The sequence below is a fragment of the Mya arenaria genome, chromosome 16, assembly GCF_026914265.1.
Source record: "Mya arenaria isolate MELC-2E11 chromosome 16, ASM2691426v1".
Taxonomy (NCBI): Eukaryota; Metazoa; Mollusca; class Bivalvia; order Myida; family Myidae; genus Mya; species Mya arenaria.
In genome coordinates this window covers 14,897,790-14,921,631 of record NC_069137.1, presented here as the reverse complement: position 1 = coordinate 14,921,631, position 23,842 = coordinate 14,897,790, and the positions used below count along the sequence as shown (strand labels likewise).

The following is a 23,842-nucleotide window of genomic DNA, read 5'->3' as shown; positions in this document are numbered from 1 at the left end:
GTATAGCCATACACCTTAACACCAGTCTACTGATGTATAACCATACACCTCAACACCAGTCTACTGATGTATAGCCATACACCTTAACACCAGTCTACTGATGTATAACCATACACCTTAACACCAGTCTACTGATGTATAACCATACACCTCAACACCAGTCTACTGATGTATAGCCATACACCTCAACACCAGTCTACTGTTGTATAGCCATACACCTTAACACCAGTCTACTGATGTATAACCATACACCTTAACACCAGTCTACTGATGTATAACCATACACCTTAACACCAGTGTACTGTTGTATAACCATACACCTTAACACCAGTCTACTGTTGTATAACCATACACCTTAACACCAGTCTACTGATGTATAACCATACACTTCAACACCAGTCTACTGTTGTATAACCATACACCTTAACACCAGTCTACTGATGTATAACCATACACCTTAACACCAGTCTACTGATGTATAACCATACACCTTAACACCAGTCTACTGTTGTATAACCATACACTTTAACACCAGTCTACTGTTGTATAACCATACACCTTAACACCAGTCTACTGTTGTATAACCATACACCTTAACACCAGTCTACTGTTGTATAACCATACACCTTAACACCAGTCTACTGATGTATAACCATACACCTTAACACCAGTCTACTGTTGTATAACCATACACCTCAACACCAGTCCACTGTTGTATAACCATACACCTTAACACCAGTCTACTGTTGTATAGCCATACACCTTAACACCAGTCTACTGTTGTATAGCCATACACCTTAACACCAGTCTACTGATGTATAACCATACACCTTAACACCAGTCTACTGATGTATAACCATACACCTTAACACCAGTCTACTGATGTATAACCATACACCTTAACACCAGTCTACTGATGTATAACCATACACCTCAACACCAGTCTACTGTTGTATAACCATACACCTTAACACCAGTCTACTGTTGTATAACCATACACCTTAACACCAGTCTACTGTTGTATAACCATACACCTTAACACCAGTCTACTGTTGTATAGCCATACACCTTAACACCAGTCTACTGTTGTATAGCCATACACCTTAACACCAGTCTACTGATGTATAACCATACACCTTAACACCAGTCTACTGATGTATAACCATACACCTTAACACCAGTCTACTGATGTATAACCATACACCTTAACACCAGTCTACTATTGTTTAATCATACACCTCAACACCAGTCTACTCTTGTATAATCATACACCTCAACACCAGTCTACTGTTGTATAGCCATACACCTTAACACCAGTCTACTGATGTATAACCATACACCTTAACACCAGTCTACTATTGTTTAACCATACACCTCAACACCAGTCTACTGTTGTATAGCCATACACCTTAACACCAGTCTACTGTTGTATAACCATACACCTTAACACCAGTCTACTGTTGTATAACCATACACCTTAACACCAGTCTACTCTTGTATAACCATACACCTCAACACCAGTCTACTCTTGTATAACCATACACCTTAACACCAGTCTACTGTTGTATAACCATACACCTTAACACCAGTCTACTGTTGTATAACCATACACCTTAACACAAGTCTACTGTTGTTTAACCATACACCTTAACACCAGTCTACTGTTGTATAACCATACACCTTAACACCAGTCTACTGTTGTATAGCCATACACCTTAACACCAGTCTACTGTTGTTTAACCATACACCTTAACACAAGTCTACTGTTGTATAACCATACACCTTAACACCAGTCTACTGTTGTATAACCATACACCTTAACACCAGTCTACTGTTGTATAACCATACACCTTAACACAAGTCTACTGTTGTTTAACCATACACCTCGACACCAGTCTACTGATGTATAACCATACACATTAACACCAGTCTACTGTTGTATAACCATACACCTTAACACCAGTCTACTGTTGTATAGCCATACACCTTAACACCAGTCTACTGATGTATAACCATACACCTTAACACCAGTCTACTGTTGTATAACCATACACATTAACACCAGTCTACTGTTGTATAGCCATACACCTTAACACCAGTCTACTGATGTATAACCATACACCTTAACACCAGTCTACTGTTGTATAACCATACACCTCAACACCAGTCTACTGTTGTATAGCCATACACCTTAACACCAGTCTACTGTTGTATAGCCATACACCTTAACACCAGTCTACTGTTGTATAGCCATACACCTTAACACCAGTCTACTGATGTATAACCATACACATTAACACCAGTCTACTGTTGTATAACCATACACCTTAACACCAGTCTACTGATGTATAACCATACACCTTAACACCAGTCTACTGTTGTATAACCATACACCTTAACACCAGTCTACTGTTGTATAGCCATACACCTTAACACCAGTCTACTGATGTATAATCATACACCTTGACACCAGTCTACTGATGTATAACCATACACCTTAACACCAGTCTACTGATGTATAACCATACACCTCGACACCAGTCTACTGATGTATAACCATACACCTTAACACCAGTCTACTGATGTATAACCATACACCTCGACACCAGTCTACTGATGTATAACCATACACCTCGACACCAGTCTACTGATGTATAACCATACACCTCGACACCAGTCTACTGTTGTATAACCATACACCTTAACACCAGTCTACTGTTGTATAGCCATACACCTTAACACCAGTCTACTGATGTATAATCATACACCTTGACACCAGTCTACTGATGTTTAACCATACACCTTAACACCAGTCTACTGTTGTATAACCATACACCTTAACACCAGTCTACTGATGTATAACCATACACCTTAACACCAGTCTACTGATGTATAACCATACACCTCGACACCAGTCTACTGATGTTTAACCATACACCTTAACACCAGTCTACTGATGTATAACCATACACCTCGACACCAGTCTACTGATGTATAACCATACACCTCGACACCAGTCTACTGATGTATAACCATACACCTTAACACCAGTCTACTGATGTATAACCATACACCTTAACACCAGTCTACTGTTGTATAACCATACACCTTAACACCAGTCTACTGTTGTTTAACCATACACCTTTACACCAGTCTACTGATGTATAACCATACACCTTAACACCAGTCTACTGATGTATAACCATACACCTTAACACCAGTCTACTGTTGTATAACCATACACCTCAACACCAGTCCACTGTTGTATAACCATACACCTCAACACCAGTCTACTGTTGTATAACCATACACTTTAACACCAGTCTACTGTTGTATAACCATACACATTAACACCAGTCTACTGTTGTATAACCATACACCTTAAGACCAGTCTACTGTTGTTTAACCATACACCTTTACACCAGTCTACTGTTGTTTAACCATACACCTTAACACCAGTCTACTATTGTTTAATCATATACCTTAGCACCAGTCTACTATTGTTTAACTATACACCTCAACACCAGTCTACTGTTGTTTAACCATACACCTTAACACCAGTCTACTGTTGTATAACCATACACCTCAACACCAGTCTACTGTTGTATAACCATACACCTTAATACCAGTCTAGTGTTGTATAACCATACACCACAACACCATTTAACAATTGTATAACCATACACCTTAGTACCAGTTAACTGATGTATAACCATACACCTAAACACGAGTCTACTGTTGTTTAACCATACACCTTAACACCAGTCTACTGTTGTTTAACCATACACCTTAACACCAGTCTACTGTTGTATAACCATACACCTTAACAACAGTCTACTGTTGTATAACCATACACCTCAACACCAGTCTACTGTTGTATTACCATACACCTCAACACCAGTCTACTGTTGTATAACCATACACCTCAACACCAGTCTACTGTTGTATAACCATACACCTCAACACCAGTCTACTGTTGTATAACCATACACCTTAACACCAGTCTACTGATGTATAACCATACACCTTAACACCAGTCTACTGATGTATAATCATACACCTTAACACCAGTCTACTGATGTATAACCATACACCTTAACACCAGTCTACTGTTGTTTAACCATACACCTTAACACCAGTGTACTGTTGTTTAACCATACACCTTAACACCAGTCTACTATTGTTTAACCATACACCTTAACACCAGTCTACTGTTGTATAACCATACACCTCAACACCAGTCTACTGTTGTATAACCATACACCTCAACACCAGTCTACTGTAGTATAACCATACACCTTAACACCAGTCTACTGTTGTATAACCATACACCTCAACACCAGTCTACTGTTGTACAACCATACACCTCAACACCAGTCTACTGCTGTATAACCATACACCTCAACACCAGTCGACTATTGAATAGCCATAAACCTCAACACCAGTAGACTATTGTATAACCATAAACCTCAACACCAGTCTACTGATGTATAACCATACACCTCAACACCAGTCTACTGTTGTATTACCATACACCTCAACACCAGTCCACTATTGTATAGCCATACACCTCAACACCAGTCGACTATTGTATAACCATACACCTCAACACCAGTCGACTATTGTATAACCATACACCTCATAACCAGTCGACTATTGTATAACCATACACCTCATAACCAGTCGACTATTGTATAACCATACACCTCATAACCAGTCGACTATTGTATAACCATACACCTCATAACCAGTCGACTATTGTATAACCATACACCTCAACACCTGAGTAGAAGTAAGAGTGCGTCTTAAATTTGTTTCTGGGTTATGTTTGTCTAAGACACCCAGTACCATTAATAATCAACAACAATTCTGAATTGCAAATTTATTTTATGAAAGCATATACGCAACATGTTCTCTGAACAAATGTGTTCAATTGTTATATATATCTCTTCATTTGTCTGCAAAACGTTCACTGAAATTATAGCATTTTACTAGATTTTATGATTGCCATTCAAACAATATATGTGTATTACGTGTGTTGATATTTGAAGTAAATACTTTTATATATTAACAAAAATCGAGTTTGGTCTCGTTACAAACCCATGTCGCTTTTTATGTCGTTTTGGAAACTGTGTCTTATCTCTGACGCGTATGAAACCATTAACAGTTCCGAGTGCGACGCATTTGAGTTTTGTTATAACAGTGCACTACACAGAAATTATAACGTTCGATTCCCAAACGCTGTAGTCTTTAAATCAGGCTTTCTCTTTCGACCCATTCTGCCAAAAATTTATTTAAGTGTCGTGCTTCCTTCTCAAGATCGGATAGAACTTTTCTAAGCGAGTAAACGCACAATGGATAATTGGCGCCTGCTGCAATGATGCTTCCAATGACAGGGATTGCTATTTTTAAAAGAGATTCAACCCCTTCTGTTGCCACAAGTGTCCCTAGAAAAGCTGCAAAAGCCGTTTTTGTGCGCAATATTATATGCATTTTCATGCTCAGCCTGACCTGTAGATCTTCTATATGGCAGTTTAATCTTTTGGCAATCTCCTTCATTGTATTTTCATCTGTGCCTAATTGTTTTCTGTAGAACTCAGCTTCGTCGTACAACAAACTCACCTGTACGAGAATACCAGCACCTGGTATTGGTATAGCGGCTCCTAATGAGGCTACTAACGATATCTCGTATATTCTCTTCCTAAGTTCTGCTACCTTTGCGGTGATTATTTCATCAGACACCGTTGTAACGCAAAGTGTCACTGCACTTTTTTTCAAATCAGGTGTTTCACGTACAATTGTTGTAATTAATTGTTTGAATTCAAAAAGGTTGTCATCGTGTCCACATATGCGAAATATGCGTGATTGCTCAACGTTTGCCGATTTGAATTCTTGAACCATATTCTGTTTTAACTTGGCGTAAACTTTCTCTTCTGACATTCCAGGATAATCGTAGAGTCTATTTGCTAGAGCTTGATCTGTTTTTGTTCTAATAATGAAAGCCTTTTTCTTATTTTCAAATATCTGATTCATTAACCATAAGTCGTCGCCATACACCCTGTCACTTAGCATTAACAAAAAAAAGTCATATCTGTCGAAACCGATTTTTTCGAGATATCCGTTTAGTGGAAAAGACGGTGATCCTACCCCGGGAATGTTCCAAACAATCAAAGCATCAAGTTCACTGTGATGATAATGTTTGTATTCGTTTGTTGTTTCCACTGACCCTGTACGTGTTTTTGTATTCTTTAAAAATGTATTTATGAACGTAGATTTTCCAACACCAGCTCGCCCAATGACTGCAATATTCAGTTTTACTGTTTTCCAAGTGTTTAAACGTTTCTGTAGTTCCTTTTGCAAACCTAGGTATCCATATTCCTTAAAAATTGTAATCATCGTAGCCTTGGAAATATTTTCAAACTGAAACAATAGTAAAGAAGAACAATGTTTTATTCACATCAATGATTTGTAATTGGTATTATCTAATGTATTTTAAAGAAATATTTACGGTATAACGTATCCCTGTGTGTACAATGAATTGTTTGTTTTTGTTTCTGAACAAGACTTTTTGGGCCCGTGAACCGATTAATACCCCCTCCCAGTAACCTTTCTATCTAGTCTTCACTGACCGTTCAATCGGTATTACCAAAACATTTACGTGTTTCAATGACATTGGTTTAAGAATGATACACAAAAAGTGGAACATCACCTTAAAGGCGAGCACAGAGAAACAATCTTTAGATATTGAATATATCATAAAATGTCATATCATAAAATGTTGTGTGCCACATTCTGTATGTCAGCGCTATCGAATGATTGTTTTATACGACTAGTCTGGAATTTGGATTTAGGTTTGTGTAAGGAATATTGTTCCCTTAATATAAACAAGATTAAATTATAACCCTTTATATTATCCTTAGCTAGAGTCGTATTTATGTTAGATTATCATTAACAGTAAAGTACATGTTTACTACTATACCTTAGTTATTTAAATGTGAATTTTGTTTGAATTGTCTTCGTTAGTTTGGATAATGTCTCGTAAATATTATAGTCAATGTAATGTTCAGAAAGCATTGATAGTTTACCTGCTCAATACCATTTCTTACGTCCTCGACTATGTTGCTGTTTTCATCCAAATCTATTGGTGGAAAGAAAAAAATACGTGTTTAAATTATGGGTTAATTGTTGGCCATGGTCGAGTATTTGTCGTTTTGTTCTCCAGAGTAGAGGGTCAATAGTTCGATAGTTCCCACCCTCAGGTTCGTCTATGCTAGTATTGATTACTATGAATGAATGATATGTGGTTTTAAGGTTTACAATTCACAAAAATGCTCGTTGTGAATTATGCCTATAGTGATTATGTGATTATATTATATTTGTATGCCTTGTGACACCATTTTTATATTGGTTGAAATGTAATTGTATGCGTAGTACTTCTAACAGTATGTCAAACTACAATCATACGCTAGATGTATTTATGTAATGTTAACTTATTTACTACTACAACTAATACTACTATAAGTTCTACTACTACTACTGCTACTACTACTACTACTACTTCTACTACTACTACTACTACTACTACAATAACTACTACAAAAACTTCTACTTCTACTGCTACTACTTTTTCTACTACAAAGTCATGCATTTATTGTTTGGTTTGAAAAAGTGTACATTCTTTCATTTGTACCGTCCTGGAAATAAAAGTAAATTCCTGTTAAATTATACCTCTATTGGTATCGGTGTAAATCTGAGATTGCATGTCTCTTGTGTTTGCTTTTGACTCTAAGAGTTGTCCAGTTTGCTGTGTTACTTCTTTCGTTGCAAGTCTTCTGACAAGCGTTTGTTCTACAGCTAGTGAATCACCTTGCAGAATAAAACATGAGAATTACAATGCACACAAAACGCAATGCTCATTATAAAATAGTAGGTTAAAAACCAGCCGCCGGTAGTAGGATAAGCTACTTGCATAATAAGAATTATTTAATAAGATACAAAGTCGTAGTTGCATGAAAAAGGCCACTCATGCAGACTATCAGCTACAACCATGTTGAAAATAATAGGAATTGAAGAAAATTACTCCTTAAATGACAAATACTACATTAATTGAAACATTATTGGTTTAAAAAATTAATTCAAACTGCATCATTCTTCAGTTCAAATCTTGAAGGAAAACTTATTGTTAACAACATTTGTGATGGGGTGAATGTATCATGTTTCAAATAAGTTTTATATTTTAATTGAATAAACTTTTTTAACTTTTATAAGATACAATTTAATAGCCAAGGCATAAGCTTGCTATAAGCTGTATAACAGATTAGGCATTCTAAAATGACTTTCAGGTTTTTTTTAAAAGGTTTCAAAATATAATCAAAACAAATGTTGTAGTTTGTTAACGTATGCAGGCCACATTGTTTGTTCGTTGTCATTTGAGTTTCTGTTCATTGAACATTACACTTCATTCCACATCAACGTACCTTAAAAAACAATTACTGCTTAGAGTAGCCTAACGTATTTCAAACATTAAGGATAACTTAACCAATCGTATGCACAAGGGAAACCAGGTAAACTAAGTGGACAGGCCAAATCTTTGAAATTTAATCAAGATATGATAGCCTTATGATAAAAAAACACGAAAATCCTGTAGACATTAAAAAGAAAATTGAAAGAAAATACAATGGAAATCTTACCTCGTTTAATTATCTTGCAACTGCTTGTGAACAGTGTTTGTTGATTATTGTTTTTTTTGTCGTGACTGTTTTGTTTACTAATGATCTCGTAGAACTGCCTAGACATAATAAACGCATCATTTTGTATTATGTGATTTCATTGTAAGATTGTAACAATTTTCAACAAGTGAGTACCAAAATATTAATTCATAATACGCCACTTGTGACTTAAATTATTGTGGTGTTTACGAAGTGAAATATACTGCGATCCAACAATTATTTTAAATGTATATGCCTTAAAGGGACATAAAATTAAAAGTGCCAAAACTTGTACGCGAAGGGGGCTTTATTTTCGGAAATGACGTCGTTGCAAATTATGTCCTATTCCAGAGCAGGTTAACTGTGAACACAATGAACCAAATTTCTATAAAAGCATACACTAACATATATTACTATCAAAACATATTAGTATATATAATAAAATCTGTACACCGTTGGGAACGAGATACAAATTCAACGTTACGTAATGTTTCGATTTGACTTTCATCTATAATATTATAACGTCCTTTCATCTGTAGCATCATTTTAGTGATTACGAAAATCATGTACAGTGTGACAATGTAACGAATCTTTGTTTGCTTGGAAGGTATTTAGTCCGAAATGTCAATAAAATATCTTATTGAACGAATAAAACATGTTTAAATAGTTTTGTTCTTAGGGGAATTGATTATATATTTATTAAATTAGTTGAAGGATTGTGGCAGAGAACTGTTTATGTAAACTCTTAATAGCCTCACCTGTGATCGAATGATCGATTGCACCTGCATAGCAGGTCATGTATTGTATTCCTTCGCCCTTCAATATTGTCAAACAATTCAAAGGAAATGTTTTCTGGAAGAACATGCTCGGCTTGTAGTTGCAAGATCAAGTCTGTCGTAATTTCAAGCTCTTCGCAAATGTAAACGTCATGTTCCGGAACTTTCTCGTCATGCTGGTGGCACATGTCTGTCAACGTTGAATGAATATGTATTGTACTAAACAACAAGAATGTTATTAAAAGTCCAAGTGCAGATTTAAGACATACTTTTAGCGATAGGATACTATCCAGGTTATATGAACACAGAAATTCAACCCCTTGGAAATTTCAATATTGTTCTACTAAGTATCAATCTAAAGTAAGGTCAATATTGACATAACTGGCATTATGTTCTGTCCTTGAATATTTGGACCATTCCAATCATGAACGTTATTTATAGATCATTGAATAATCTCTATTAATTTTAATTTGAAATGATTACGGCGATATGAAGTAGGTTTGTGATATATTTGTAATATTCGTGTATATTTATGTTACCTATACAGATTTTAAGTTTAAGCATAATGATAGAATTATAATTATAACATGCTTACAATTCACGTTTTACTCAAAATCGTTTTTGCAATCGCTATATCAAATACCTTATTATATAACTTCGGGCAAAGGTTACTATAATCTCTACCTATCTCATAGTGAACCATAATTCTAAGACTTACTTTTCCTATTTAGGAAGCTTGCAGAGAGAATGACAGTTATACCTGAAAAGGCCCACAATAATAAATATTACACGAAGTTAACACCCTGCTATATACGGATGCATATTTAGCAAAAGGCCATAATAATATATTTTGTATATGAGCAAATATTGGCAGAATAGGTTTATTTTGTTTATTTGCTATGATGGCAGTAACCTTAACGAAATGTTTACATACAATAAGATATATAACACTTAAACAAATGTTTTGATATAATATGTTTGGCATTTCTAAAAAAAAATATAATGTTAATAGTCGGTTGCAAGCATGTATATCTTGACGCCAGCAAAGAGAAGTGATATTATCCAACAGACAAATATGCTAACACAGTATTCACTTATTGCATACCTTACAAAATGAAAGTAAAGAAAACAATTAATTTCTTGATAAAGAACTTCAATTAAAAAAATCAGTTACATTCATTGCGTAGAATTTCGGAAGTGAATTTGCGCATGCGTACTAGGCTAATATGTGTTACAGAAGCCAAACAACACCCTATTACACGGATGTAATTCTAGTGTTTTTTTTCGTGTTCTTTCCTTGTGGGCGCTTTTTTCTATCATATCGTACAAGGAATCACGTCCTTTTACGCACGCGGGTTGGTGCAAAACCATGCATCCGGGAAATTTTATAGCTTCATTTGTATTTAAACTCAAAAGTGTTTTGTCAATATTACTGAATAAAGATAACAATTACAGGTCAACAAATAACGTATGGAAAGTTTCATTGAGCTGTCATTCGTTGAATGCACGAAGCAGAGAACACGTCCAATCTATCTAGACAGCTACTTCAGTGAACTAGTTTTTTGCCATTTCGAAGTTATACATGTTTATTATCATAAAAATATGAGCAGCTCGCCAATACAAAGAAGAAAGCAAATTCGTTTCATCGATAGAAATAGCGATTGACTCACGAACAACTCTCAATTCAGCATATTATGATCGGCAAAATATCCAACGAATATTTACTTTGTTAAAAATGGCCGCGTTACGTCTTCATGAAATGACAATTAGTGTAAACTCGTAAAATAAAACCGTTTTTTGGTTGTTGGTTTTTGTGCTGTGACATTTGATAATTGTTTCCGTATAAGCCATATGTTAATTTTACTAAAAGACAAAACATTTTGTTCTTATTTTGCTTAATAAGGTGAATTCTGTAACTTCTGACTTTGTTTCACTGTACAGTAGTAGCCTCTCTTGACTTCATTACACAAAACTACTGTAGCACATTCGAATTCATAAGTGTATTTGGCAGATTGCGTTAAATTTAAATCCAATGAAAAAACGAAAAATAAAAAGGAATAATTCAAAAGGGAGGTATATAATAAATGGAATATTACGATAAAATGATTTTCTGGTGACCTGCATTACGTCTCGTTCGGTAAGTAAACATGTATCCGTCTCGACCTGCGGTCTCGACGGACACAGGTCATCTGAAAAGCGTCCTATTATGATATCTCCTATATATTTGATGGAAATACGCCTAGATTTTATGAGGTATGCTAAAGAAACAATATGCAATCAAGATCATAAAGTTCGTTTCAGTTTTCTATACGTATTTTTAAATATATTGACAATTTAAAATTGACCGATCAGATAAGTTCAAAATTATAAAGTTTAGTCCAAAGTTCTACGAGAATTTACCGTTTGAGCCTGTTGACTTTATTTCAACATGGACGTTATGCTCTCCCTCTGGAATTGTCTTCAGCACAGATTCATCCGTGAAAATGTCTTTCACAAAATTGACAATACTCCCATTTTTACACTCTTGGAGACATTTATCAAGTGCGAATGGATCTGTATAATCAAACGTCAAAATAATCGATCCTTCAGCTGTTGACTTTATGCACATACCTGTAATGCAAACATATATATTCTTGAGAATGTTTTCATGTAATGTCAGTTGAATTGATATGTCATGCATTGATATTATTTAAGGGTTGTATTCCATTTAAAATATACACAATTAAAGTACACGTCATTTTTTAATCCATCTCTGTTCAATCTAGTTTCTTCAATAATAAAGTAGGCTTGAATGAAATAAAACACGCGTTGCAGTTTAATGGCTAAATGAAAAAGCACTGTGTTAAAACTATCTTATAAACATGTGGTTAATTTGCGTTTAAAAAGTTAAAATAGTAGTTTTCCTTTTTTCCAGTTAGGGTGTTGTCGGTAAGAAGTATGCAGTATTTAAATATTCTTGTTTTTGTTCACCTAAAGAAATTAAATTTAGTTTTTACTCATACATTCAAAAAACATATTAAGTTCATGTCGTTAATAAAAAGCATTTTACCTAGATTCGAAAACCAGTTTACATTTGGGGATGGCAAGACCGCTTCTACTGTTGATTTCTCCTCGTCACCTGCAAAAGGAGAACCTAACAGTCGATATCTGTATCAACATAAAATTACATTTTCAAAAACAATAATTGAAACACGTTTTTTCGATAAATTTTAATCGAATCAATCGAAGTAATAATGAAAGACGGGTTAGAACCTCTTTCGGATCTTTCTTCGTCTTCACAAAGAATGCATCGGATCTCTAGTTGCCAACATATATCCTTCAATGAGGGTAAAACACATTTGTCACATCGACTGATTGCTGTTTTGAACATATAAAGTTTTAATTCTTTGGCTTTCGCGTGTACAATGTTGCTGTGCTCCTCCAAGTTAATGATATATGCTGATAAGAGTCTGTCTGCAATCATATCTACATCAGTCAATGGGTTGATAAGCGCTATATAACGCACGCATTGGCTATATTCAAAATTTTGCTGAGTTCGTCTTTTCTGCAGATTTCGAAACTCTGAAAAGAGGTATATCCTTTAAAAGACAGCTTTTTGTAGGTTTTCCGCTTTACACAGTATTTTATCAGTGAAATATATTTGATATCACACTGTTTTCAAACAGTAAGAAATGTTTTCATATCAATAACTGTATTGAAACTGGCGAGTTCTTCTTTTTAAATCCACCGTCGATTGATGTCTGATTGTTTTGTGTGTGTGTGTGTGTTTTTATTATTTAAAGCATACCCACTGTTATTCTGTATTAAAGGTATTGTAAATCATACTCAAGTCCAAACCTGTTTGCTTTAAATAATTTTGACTTGACGTACTAAGCATAGTCACCAGATCATTACGGAAAACGATCACGTTCTGTCTTGCAAAAGAAAGCAATGCCAGATGTATATCAAGACTGAGCTTGGAATATAAGAATATGTTGCATGTCATACTTAATTTATCAATCAAAAGACTCCATGTACTGTTCACCATCTATCAATAATGTGGTGTATTATCGAGAGAATGCTTAAGACATTTGATACATATCTCGAAAAAATGCCTTTTGACGTGTATGAGGTAGCGCGAGCAGGACTGTTCTACTGAAAGAAATATATGTGCGTATGCTTCCGTTGCAGCGTGCATTTGAGCTCTCGGAAAATCACGACTACATTTTAAGTAGCGTCAGAAGTCTATCCAAACCGTAATAATGTCAAAAAGGTTGTAATGCTCCAACAAATAGTATATATGTTAAAACTTAGGGAATACCATCGAAATTCTGACTAAGAACAGAGCCATCTTATTCGTGAAAGTTATTGCTGCTTATCACTATTACAGTTCATGCTTAGCATTACGTGATTTCATACCACTCGGTTATTGTACACATGACTTTCAATCCTTTCAAAACAGAATCAATTATTTTCTCTAGGAAACGTAAAAGAGGGATTTATCCCCCTTGTTTATGCACAATACTCCAATTAAAAGTGTTCGTTCTAACACACATCTTGGGCTCTTATGATGCTAAAAGGAAAGATCATATCACCTCCGTTCTCGACAAAACTTGGAAGATATTGGGTATCATGCGTTCCCTTAAATTCATGCTGTCTCTTACCTGCCTTAAAAAATGTATATAAGCTTTATAAGACCCCTTTTAGAGTAAGGGGACGTCGTCTGGGACAACTTTAGTGCTAACGTACAGAGTGAACTCGAGGCAATTCAGACCGAAGCCGCGAGGATAGTTACCGGTGCCACTAAATTGTGTAACATAAAGGGTCTTATGGCTGGTTTGAAGTAGGACACCCTTGCAGTTAGAAGGAAAAACATAGGCTTGTTCTTTTTTATAAGATAAGTAAAGATATGATACCCGTATATGTATCGTCGTTTATTCCCGCCCAGCCTCAGGTCAGATATCTACTTAGAAACTCTGAAAATGTTCCCCTATAAGTTTGTCGCACTTAGTCATATGCGTCATCATTTCTTCCTGCTACAGTCCAAGATTGAAACTCCCTTCCAATTGCAACAAGACACTCGGAAACAGTCCAATCTTTTAAAAACAAACTTCAAACACACTCTACAAAATCATCTCTACTTTACAATGTCGGCTCGCGCCGCAACCAAATCATGCATTGTTGTCTAAGACTTGGTTGTAGTTCGCTTAACTATGATCTTCACACAAAAATGTCATTGACTTCTCTTTATGTACGTGCATCCCAATTGAAGATGCTTCCTCCAATTTCCTCATGATATGCCCTTGTGCACCAACTATTCATAATTAACTTTTCGGTGACGATCGCCTAACTTTTGAACAAAAGCTTGATCGGGTTTGTTCGGATAGTGTTCGTTGTCGGGGGCAGTGCATCATGCATGAGATGAAAGAACTACTATATAGCTACATGTGTTAGAAATGATAACAGTATATAGGCAAATATATCACATATCTTATTTTAAGCATCTTGATCGGATTTGAATATTATATGTTTATTGAACTAAATAACTTGGAACGGAATTTACATAAATTTTTAGTAACTTGTTTTCCAATCCTTATTATTTGTATTGTCGTTAAATACCTTGTATGTGTAAATTTAAAATACATACTGTTTGAACTAACTATAGTAGAAAAAATGATTTCTTCAGCAACAATGGCCTGTAATATAATGGTCTAAACTCGCTGATATACAAATGCAAAGAAATTAAACAGTGGAGACACAATCCTGTCATGATTTTACAATTGTCAAAATGTGTACATGCAACGAATGCAGACAAATTTTCACTAGATCAGACAATTTTCAAAGACATAATTTGCAACATTCACCAGCCATGGTAGCTTCTCGTGTATGTGGATTGCTGTGTTAAGGAATAACGTCGTTGTTCTTTTTTATTATTTTCATTTAGAACGTCAAGTAATAGTTTTTTAAGCATACTGTTCAATATGTTATGTCTCCTGTCTGGTCATCGAAATACGAGAGTAGCTATCAGTGTGTCTAAATTTAGATTAGTGCATGCGTATTTTTGAAAGGACATATATCATTTCTGCACTGGAAGTGAAAGGAGAATATTCGATATTCTTATTGGTGGAAGCTGTCGCTTCTTCTGTTTATACATATATTTTTGTACTATTTCTTTTGTATTCTCTCTTTTATGACATTAAATAACCTATGTGTAATAAAGATGAAGAGTTGACACAATATTTCATTATCTGATCATCTGTGTCCCATGGATCTTATTGACCAAACGGCATTCTGTCTCTATATAAATTGAATCTTACTAAATATCATTGCAGGTGTTGTAAAATTTATAAAAAAAAGATTATTCAGGCATATGATTTCATAACGGTTGAGTAAAATTACATTTTAAATCCAGTTTGAATTCAATAGTAACGCACGGATTTAAACAAATAAAAGGTTGTTCCCTATTCTGATTACTTAACTACAAAATTACCTGTTATTTTTTCATTTGAAATTTTGCATTTTTCAAGCTTCTTTGCAAGTTTAGACCCCGCTTTGTCTTTTGCAAGTTGTTGTCTGAATCGTTCCTTTACTGTTTCACAGCTCGAAAAAATGATCTGAAAAACCGTTGATTGATAAAAGATAGAGGTTTGTAGAAGCAAAGATAAAATAATGAGCATCTGTCTTTCACATTATTTTAAAACTTATATTGTGTATGTTTGTTTAGTTTAAAGTCACATACTACAGGTAGGCAAACATTTAAGAGGCACTATGTCAATGTTCAAGGGACACATAACGAGATACACGAATGGACAAACATCACAATAGACCACATACACATTACAATAGCTAAATTTATGACAAGAGTTCACTGGAGCACGAATTAACTTGAGAGGGATAAACTGATGCATCAAACATCTTCCCCCGAAAATGGATTATAACCCCGAGACTATTAGAACTTTAGACAAACATGATGGCATGCGTATTCAGATATGTTTATGACACTAAACTAAGCAACCAATAATAAACCCTATTGCCAATATCATGCATGCGGTCAAAGTTATACACTCAATATTTTAGATTGCGAATGTTGCTACTGGTTAAAAGAAAAATAATTATGTCAATACGTAATATCTTATTATGTTAGAGTTAAGCTAATTCATGGTAACAGACATTACTGTAATGTTATATTTATCTACAATTGATCATTTTACAATATTACTGTATTATTTATGGCTTTTGTGTTAACATAAAATTCTATAATAAAGAACATATTTGAGCATGTTTCTAAATCTTACCCGCTTCAAAAGATCATCAACAACACGTCTACGACACATCAATTGGGCTTCATCCATGTCGTAGCTAAAAGCACTCGGCAAAATATGTTTCATTAGCCTCAAAGCAGTTCTTTTTTCCATTTCCTCCTTTAGGCACGAGAACATATTTACAAGTATTGCAGTGAACTGAATTCTTTCATCTGAAGTTACAATTATACACACATATATATGACGGTGAGAACATGAACTGAAAAGCGGTTTTATTGAATGAGCATCTTATATACATTAGCGTAAAGTCCAAAAGATAAAAATACGAGCAAAGTTTTATATCAAATATCAATTGCATACTTCACAGTCCGCCCTGTTACCCGCTTTATATGCAAAAACGTTTCAAAAGTGTGATTCTTACAAAACAAATATGTTAAGAAAACCGTTAGTAGTGAGTTCATTATATTGAAAGAAATCAAAAACAGCAAAGAGTGAACGAAACTTGTTTTGTGTAAAAATGGAAGAGAACATATACAAAGTAGCTCTCGAACTACATGATGTACGTTTTTGTGTTCAACATTTACAAAGTATATGCTGCATATGTACCACTAGTTGAACATGTAATGTAACAACAACGGTTCTTGAATATAAGTTGATTTGAAGAGAACAGACTAGACAATACGTATGACCGGTCATTTTAGAATTGTTATATCTATTGTCAAAAACCTTCGAGAGGTTGACATCTTCTTGTAAGCATTTCAAAATGTTTAATTGCATTTTGTTTGCCTAAAAAATAATCTCCACCATATGAGTGATAAATATTTGCACTTTGTTGAAAAATGTTTATTGTAATAACGCGAAGCATTGAACAATAGCCGCCAGAATTTCAAACATAGACACCACTATTATAAATGGTTTGAAATAATTCTTACCTGACATTTGATTTAAATCAAACATGTTGTAATTTTCTGAAAAAAATATTCAAGATATATGTTTTTCCCAGTAAATATTAAAATGACAACTTTTATTTGCATATTCGAGGGCGAAAAAAATAATATATTCGATTGTACTTAGCTGCACTCTTACAATCTGACCATTTTAACAACTTATATATATATATTTTTGTCTTGGAAAGAAGATTTTTTTGCGTAAATATCTGTAAACTAATGTTGTAAGATTGCTGACAAAAAGCAGTTTGTAGATTTTCATAGTTCCGTTCGAAAATTAATATTGTATGGCTTAAACAGTAACTAACGTTTTCAGAATAAAAAAAACAACACATAAAATCTATTTTTTATCTAAAACATAAAAATCTGCGATCTGATTTTTTGACAGGAGTCAAATATAACTTGTTTCAATGGATTTTTGCAAACATTTGTTCGGTGAAAAACAAAAAAATAAAAAAGTTGTCAAAACGTTCAATCCGTGAGAGTGCAGCTTTAAATGGTAGTTTACATTCAAAAATAATTCGATTTGTTACTCTATACTATTGAAATAGAAGTGACTTTTATTCGCAGTTGATTCCAACTACATTATTATATTTGAACAGTTTAAATGCTTAAGCCCGTGCAAATATTCTGAAGTTCATTGATGAAAACGCACGTTTATTTACATAAATTATACATACCGTCTTCCTCGAGATTATTCAAGTTATGAGTACAGACTTCTAGTTCCATTCGAGTAGATGTTTTCCGACTGCATTGACTTTTTCCGTCTTTTATCTGAAATAGGGTTGATTCCGTTTTAAGAATGCTTTGTATTTGTTTAATTTTATCACGTTATACACACTATTTGGTTGTATACATACATCCTGTAGATGTCGGCGGTTTACAATCGCGAAAGGATCGTTCCGTAATTCCCTACCATCGTTTAAAAGCTCAATCATTTTCTCCAAATATTCATCAGCTGTCTGTTTGTCAAGCTTGTAATCAGCAGTATGACTAATCTTATTACGTATGTCACGCACCTGAAATATGCAAACAGTTCTTGCAAAACAATCAAACGTGTCAATAATAAATGCCAGTCATGCCAAGTCAGCAACATATTGATTTCCTATTGTCATATATAACATTTACCGAAATATATGTTTAATATAAATGTGATAGATATGAAAGATATAATTGAAAGGCTGAATATTTAAGAAATGCATTCAGATTCATCTGAAAAAAAGGAAATCTAAAATCCACCTTACGATATAAAATCATCTAGACGGCACCTCACAACTTAACATAAACTCATACTCAAACCGACCTCTTCAAATACCAGTACGTTTGATATGGACGAACGTATTCCCTTGTTGTTTAAACAAATGCTAATAAGTCCACTACCATCCGTTGTGTTTGGTCCTTCCTTGTCTAGATAACCCGGAGTATTAAAAAAGCACTTTGCAATTTCCCAATATCCAATATTTCGGTCGCTCCACTTTGTGGAGTCAGTGTTCGCCCAAATAGGCGTTTTCTGATACGGATAGTAAGTTGAAAGTATCCTATCGCAAATGGAATCGCAAAATTTGTTTTTACAAAAAGTGTTGTTGTAACATTTAGGTATTATATTCGCACCACTGTGGCAGTGTTTATTGATCTGACATGTGTTGCATACTGAAGACGTTAATCCACTTATGTAAACGTCGTTGTACAGTGTACGGGACTTCCTATCAACAAAATGATCCAATCCTTTTCTCAGACGCACTAATCCATAAGCAACCCTCCACCACTGTTCACTCCGGTTATTGTTTTCAGCCATTCCAACATACTTTTCGCTGTCTAAAATACAAACAATACGCATCACATAATTGCATATATTTACAGTTTATTAAGCAAAGCGTGATCCTCATATCTAATATATTAGAGCATGAGTATTATTTATTTCAAGATGATTTAAACGAGCTCAATATGGTTGTCAGGTAGGATGTGTTTCAGGCTCGTGATCTTGAACAAGCCATAAATACAAAGTGATTTGGATAATTATGTTTCAGCCTTTGAATAAGCTCATTTGCTTATTTTTTCAAGTTCATAAACATGTGAAAGCACTCCCCGTCATGCACGTGCTTGTTATTTTGTATGAAAACTGAGACTTCAGCAACATTTTGATGTATCAAAATTGAATTTAAACTGATATATCTTAATATGAGGTAACTTTATATTTTCCTTGTGTATCTTATGTTGAATGAAGCACGGTAAATGCAAAACTCATGCTTAAAATGTAACATCGGCATATCATTATCAATCTTCAAATGTTCTTTTATATAAGTATAATATAGTTTTTTCGAAATTGGTAATTAATCAGTCAAACAATTTTAAAGTAACTTTAATTTAGAGGATAACGCCAAAATTTCCATTGTCGCCAAAATGGTCAATACTACAATAACGGTGTTTTGCATATCTCTTTATAGCTGACACTAGCATCAATGAAAATACATTTTAATTTGTGATCAGAGCATGTATGTTTTGTATTGTACAGCATAAACCACATGTTTTTGTTATTCTTTTGTAACGCTTAATAAACGGCACAATTAGGTTTTTTCGTTACGATTTATCCGGCTGAGAACAAAATATTCCTCTTATGAGATAAGTGGTACATTTTTACGTTCGCTTTCCATACCAATGTGGCTCTGTGTCTATCACTGTCGATTTTTTAATATTATGTCACAACATTAACACAGGAAACTTACTTTTAAGAAACATGATTACTAACAAATGGTTTATTTAAATAGAGGGGTCGTCCACAACAACATTACTAATTTGGAATTATCACATTCACATTGGTTAAGTGCATTTGGTGGCGTTTCCCTCATACTTTGGTCATTTGCAAGCATGTTTATTATACACAATATTACTTATTGCTAAGGAATATAATTATTTTACGATATTGATAAATCGTTAGTCTGCTTTTATAATTTAGAACGTCCATATATAGAGAGTAATAGGTTAGTGCCGTGGATAAAAGAAGTTTATCTGGCAAGGCAGAGAATGAATTCCACAGCCGAGCTGGATAAAGTTCCTCCATCCATGGCACTAAGGTAGTATTATATTTATCATGTTACTTTGTTAATTAAAGAAGGTAAATAACCTTAAAATTAACAAGTACATTTTTATAAAAGTGGGACAACTGTGTTTTCACATGTTGACATCGGCACGCAAGGTACCCGTATTGAAATGTGACCATTTTATCAAAGCTGTTCAACGTTATTCAATACGTTTTAAGTCAAAGTATTGTCATTTTAATACGTCAATAGAGACAATACTCGGATAAGGTCACTCTAGTTGTTCAAAATAGCGTCATGAATTGTGAAAAAAAATCAATAAGAAAGATGGATTTATGTCTTTCTCCGTAGTGTATACAATCAATTGTGCAGATCAATTTGTTTATATAGTATTTCATTGAGACTTCCTATTTGTATCAAAGGATTTGGTAATTGATATGTATTTTAAATAAGGCTTTAGTACAAATGACAATTTAGCCGTTTTAGCCTAGAGAATGTAATAAATGTGAGGTTGAATTGAACTAGAATGTGGAATATTGATGTCTTAGGCCCCAATGTATGTCTGGTATGATGTTAAAGGTATTTGCCTGTTAGTTACATAAACATAAATGCATTAATAACTATGTCGTTGTTCAACAATGTAACAATTAATGTCAGGTTGAATTGAAAAATATACGTGTTTGAGATTTATGTCTTCGTGTTATTGTTTGGTGTTATTGTGTATTTAAGTTTAAACATGACGCACATGTTTTGCAATCAAATGTAATTCCATTATCAATACTTGCAGACTAATCACCTTAAATCATTGGTCTACATTCCGTTGGCCAACATATCAATGACTACTATTGTTAATGTAAACAAAAGGAAGCGTTCAAGATATAGGAATATTTAAATTGCCTCGTTCGGCGTTTTTGTTGTTATTTTAAGGCTATGCCTATTTTCAAAGGAAATGCTTGATTGTACCGTCTGTACCGTTAAACATTTTTTTATTGTTAAAATAACAAAACACCATCCACAACCTTTAAAGACATATTATTTACATATTTTAAACAACTCTTAAAATAATCATATTGTTACGACCATGGAATAAAAAATGAAAAATTCAACTTGAGGGCTGGACAGTTTATGGAAAATCTTATCACACTCTGAATGAAGGAGGTTTGAATTCAGCATACGTCCAAGGTCACCATAGAATGAGCCGATTTTGGGGTGCAAATTTGCTAGACTTTATTAGAAGGGATATTTCTTCATTTATTACTGACATTGTTTTGTAAACTGGCTATTGATGTTTGACACAATTGTAGATTATCGTTTAAACTTTGCTGCAAAAAGGATTGTTTATAGTTTTTACATGTTTATACAGTTGTTTTCATATATTTATGTTTGAAAGATAAACCTGTAATTACCGCATTTTTTTTCAAATTCAATTCATATCTATAATCAGATCTCATAAAACATTATTTTGCGCAAAAGTCTATGCCATATTTTGACGTTATCAACGTTGACGTCATTTGACGTTGGTGTCATCTCCTGGTTATTATAAACATATCATCTGATGAATACCAAATTGCCGAAATGTTGTTTCATTAATAATTAATTTCTGTTGAAGTTGGACTTATTTAATTAGCACCATATCAAACAGAAGAACACAGTTCCGTCCGTCAGTCTATCCTTTGTTTGAGCATAATTAGAAGTTGGCACGGACATCACATACTTTCTTGTAAATGATCGAAATATACCCGGACTCATTTTATTATGTGCTTTATTTATATTAACTATGTCATTTGTTTGTTTGTTTCAACCTGCACTGCTCATTTTAACCTAATAATGCCATATTTTGTATCGATGAACAAAATACCTAATGGTAATGGCTTACAACAAGTTTAAATATGTTTTGTGTTTTAGTTGCACTCTTCACACGTTTGCTCCCTGTAAAACCCTGAACATCTTTTAGATATCGTAATTATATGACATCTTAGTTTAAAGTACTCAATGATATTTTTATTTCAAAGAGAACAGTTTAACAATTTTCGTAAATAACATCGTTCAATACATTAGTATTCATTCACTTCAAACAAAAGGAGATATGTCAACAAAGGCTTGCATGTGATTTAGATTTTTGTCTGGCTTGATATGCATTGTCATTTGCAAAAATGATTGACAAGTGTTATTAAGGCTTTGTATGCAGAACCAATATCTTATTCAATATCAAGTTTCAAATTTCAAGTTTATCAAATACTACCCATGTTTTAATTCATGACAAAAAAGAGTATTGATCTAACACATAAAACACAATATTGAGAACGAGAGTAGGCAGAGAAATGGACAATTTTATTCAACATGCAAAAAAAAAACATTTCTGGGACAATGATTGAGTTTAATAAGATTGCTTTTATGAAATTTAAAGCACAATTTATAACTGACAAATAATTTTGCACATCTCCATTCCAGTAATGATTTTATAGTGATTTAAACCTATGCAATTTGATAAACTCTTTCCGGTTACAGTCGGGTTGGGCTATTTTCAGAACTTGTTAGAAATAATAACTGCAAGGTTGTTATGTTTTCAAATTGTAAAAAGCACATGACGTTCATTTGAGATGTTTATATGTTACATATTTTCCTTTGATAAGACCCTCTGTTAAATAGCCGACGAACCTGTTTACACAGATGTACATCGACCCGTATCAAATAATAACATAATAGCAAACGTAAATAGAGTATTCGAAAAAAAACATAATTATTCGCTCAATTCAAAACAAAGTTCGGATGTGAAACATTTTTTTCTCTGGTTTACCAAAATCATTGTTAAAACAACAACAACTAGCAAATTGCTCGTGTTCGCTCAATGTAGTAAAGTGTAAACTTACGGTAAAACAAACAAGTATCCCTTATTTGAACTATTCATCCTTCCGGAACATTTCAATACTTATTAATCCGTCCTTCTTATTATAAAATGAATCACTGACTGCGCACTGCGCTACATTTTTGTCAAATACGCATACGTGACACTATCGAGCGGAAATAAACATTGAAACTTTAGAAGGCGCTTTGATACCGTCTTATGAATACACCGATTCTCAATCTTTTAAAACCAATATTGATTTGCCAATTAGGCATTCTACCGTAACAGAT

The 23,842-nt window shown here is 34.0% G+C and overlaps 1 protein-coding gene across 1 annotated transcript; it reads right to left on the bottom strand.

Moving 5' to 3' along the window:
- Nucleotides 1–4,903: 4,903 nt before the first annotated feature.
- LOC128221165 (uncharacterized) lies at nt 4,904–23,718 on the bottom strand. Its single transcript, XM_052929638.1, has 16 exons — nt 23,578–23,718; nt 18,976–19,487; nt 18,533–18,691; nt 18,353–18,446; nt 17,658–17,693; nt 16,759–16,937; nt 15,954–16,077; nt 12,737–13,045; nt 12,534–12,602; nt 11,885–12,094; nt 10,203–10,244; nt 9,467–9,674; nt 8,691–8,788; nt 7,729–7,866; nt 7,086–7,138; nt 4,904–6,420 (listed from the first exon to the last, which is right to left on the bottom strand). The coding sequence occupies exons 2-16, from the start codon at nt 19,465–19,467 to the stop codon at nt 5,251–5,253; spliced, it is 3,381 nt and encodes a 1,126-aa protein (XP_052785598.1). The 5' UTR covers nt 19,468–19,487; nt 23,578–23,718; the 3' UTR covers nt 4,904–5,250.
- Nucleotides 23,719–23,842: the final 124 nt, after the last annotated feature.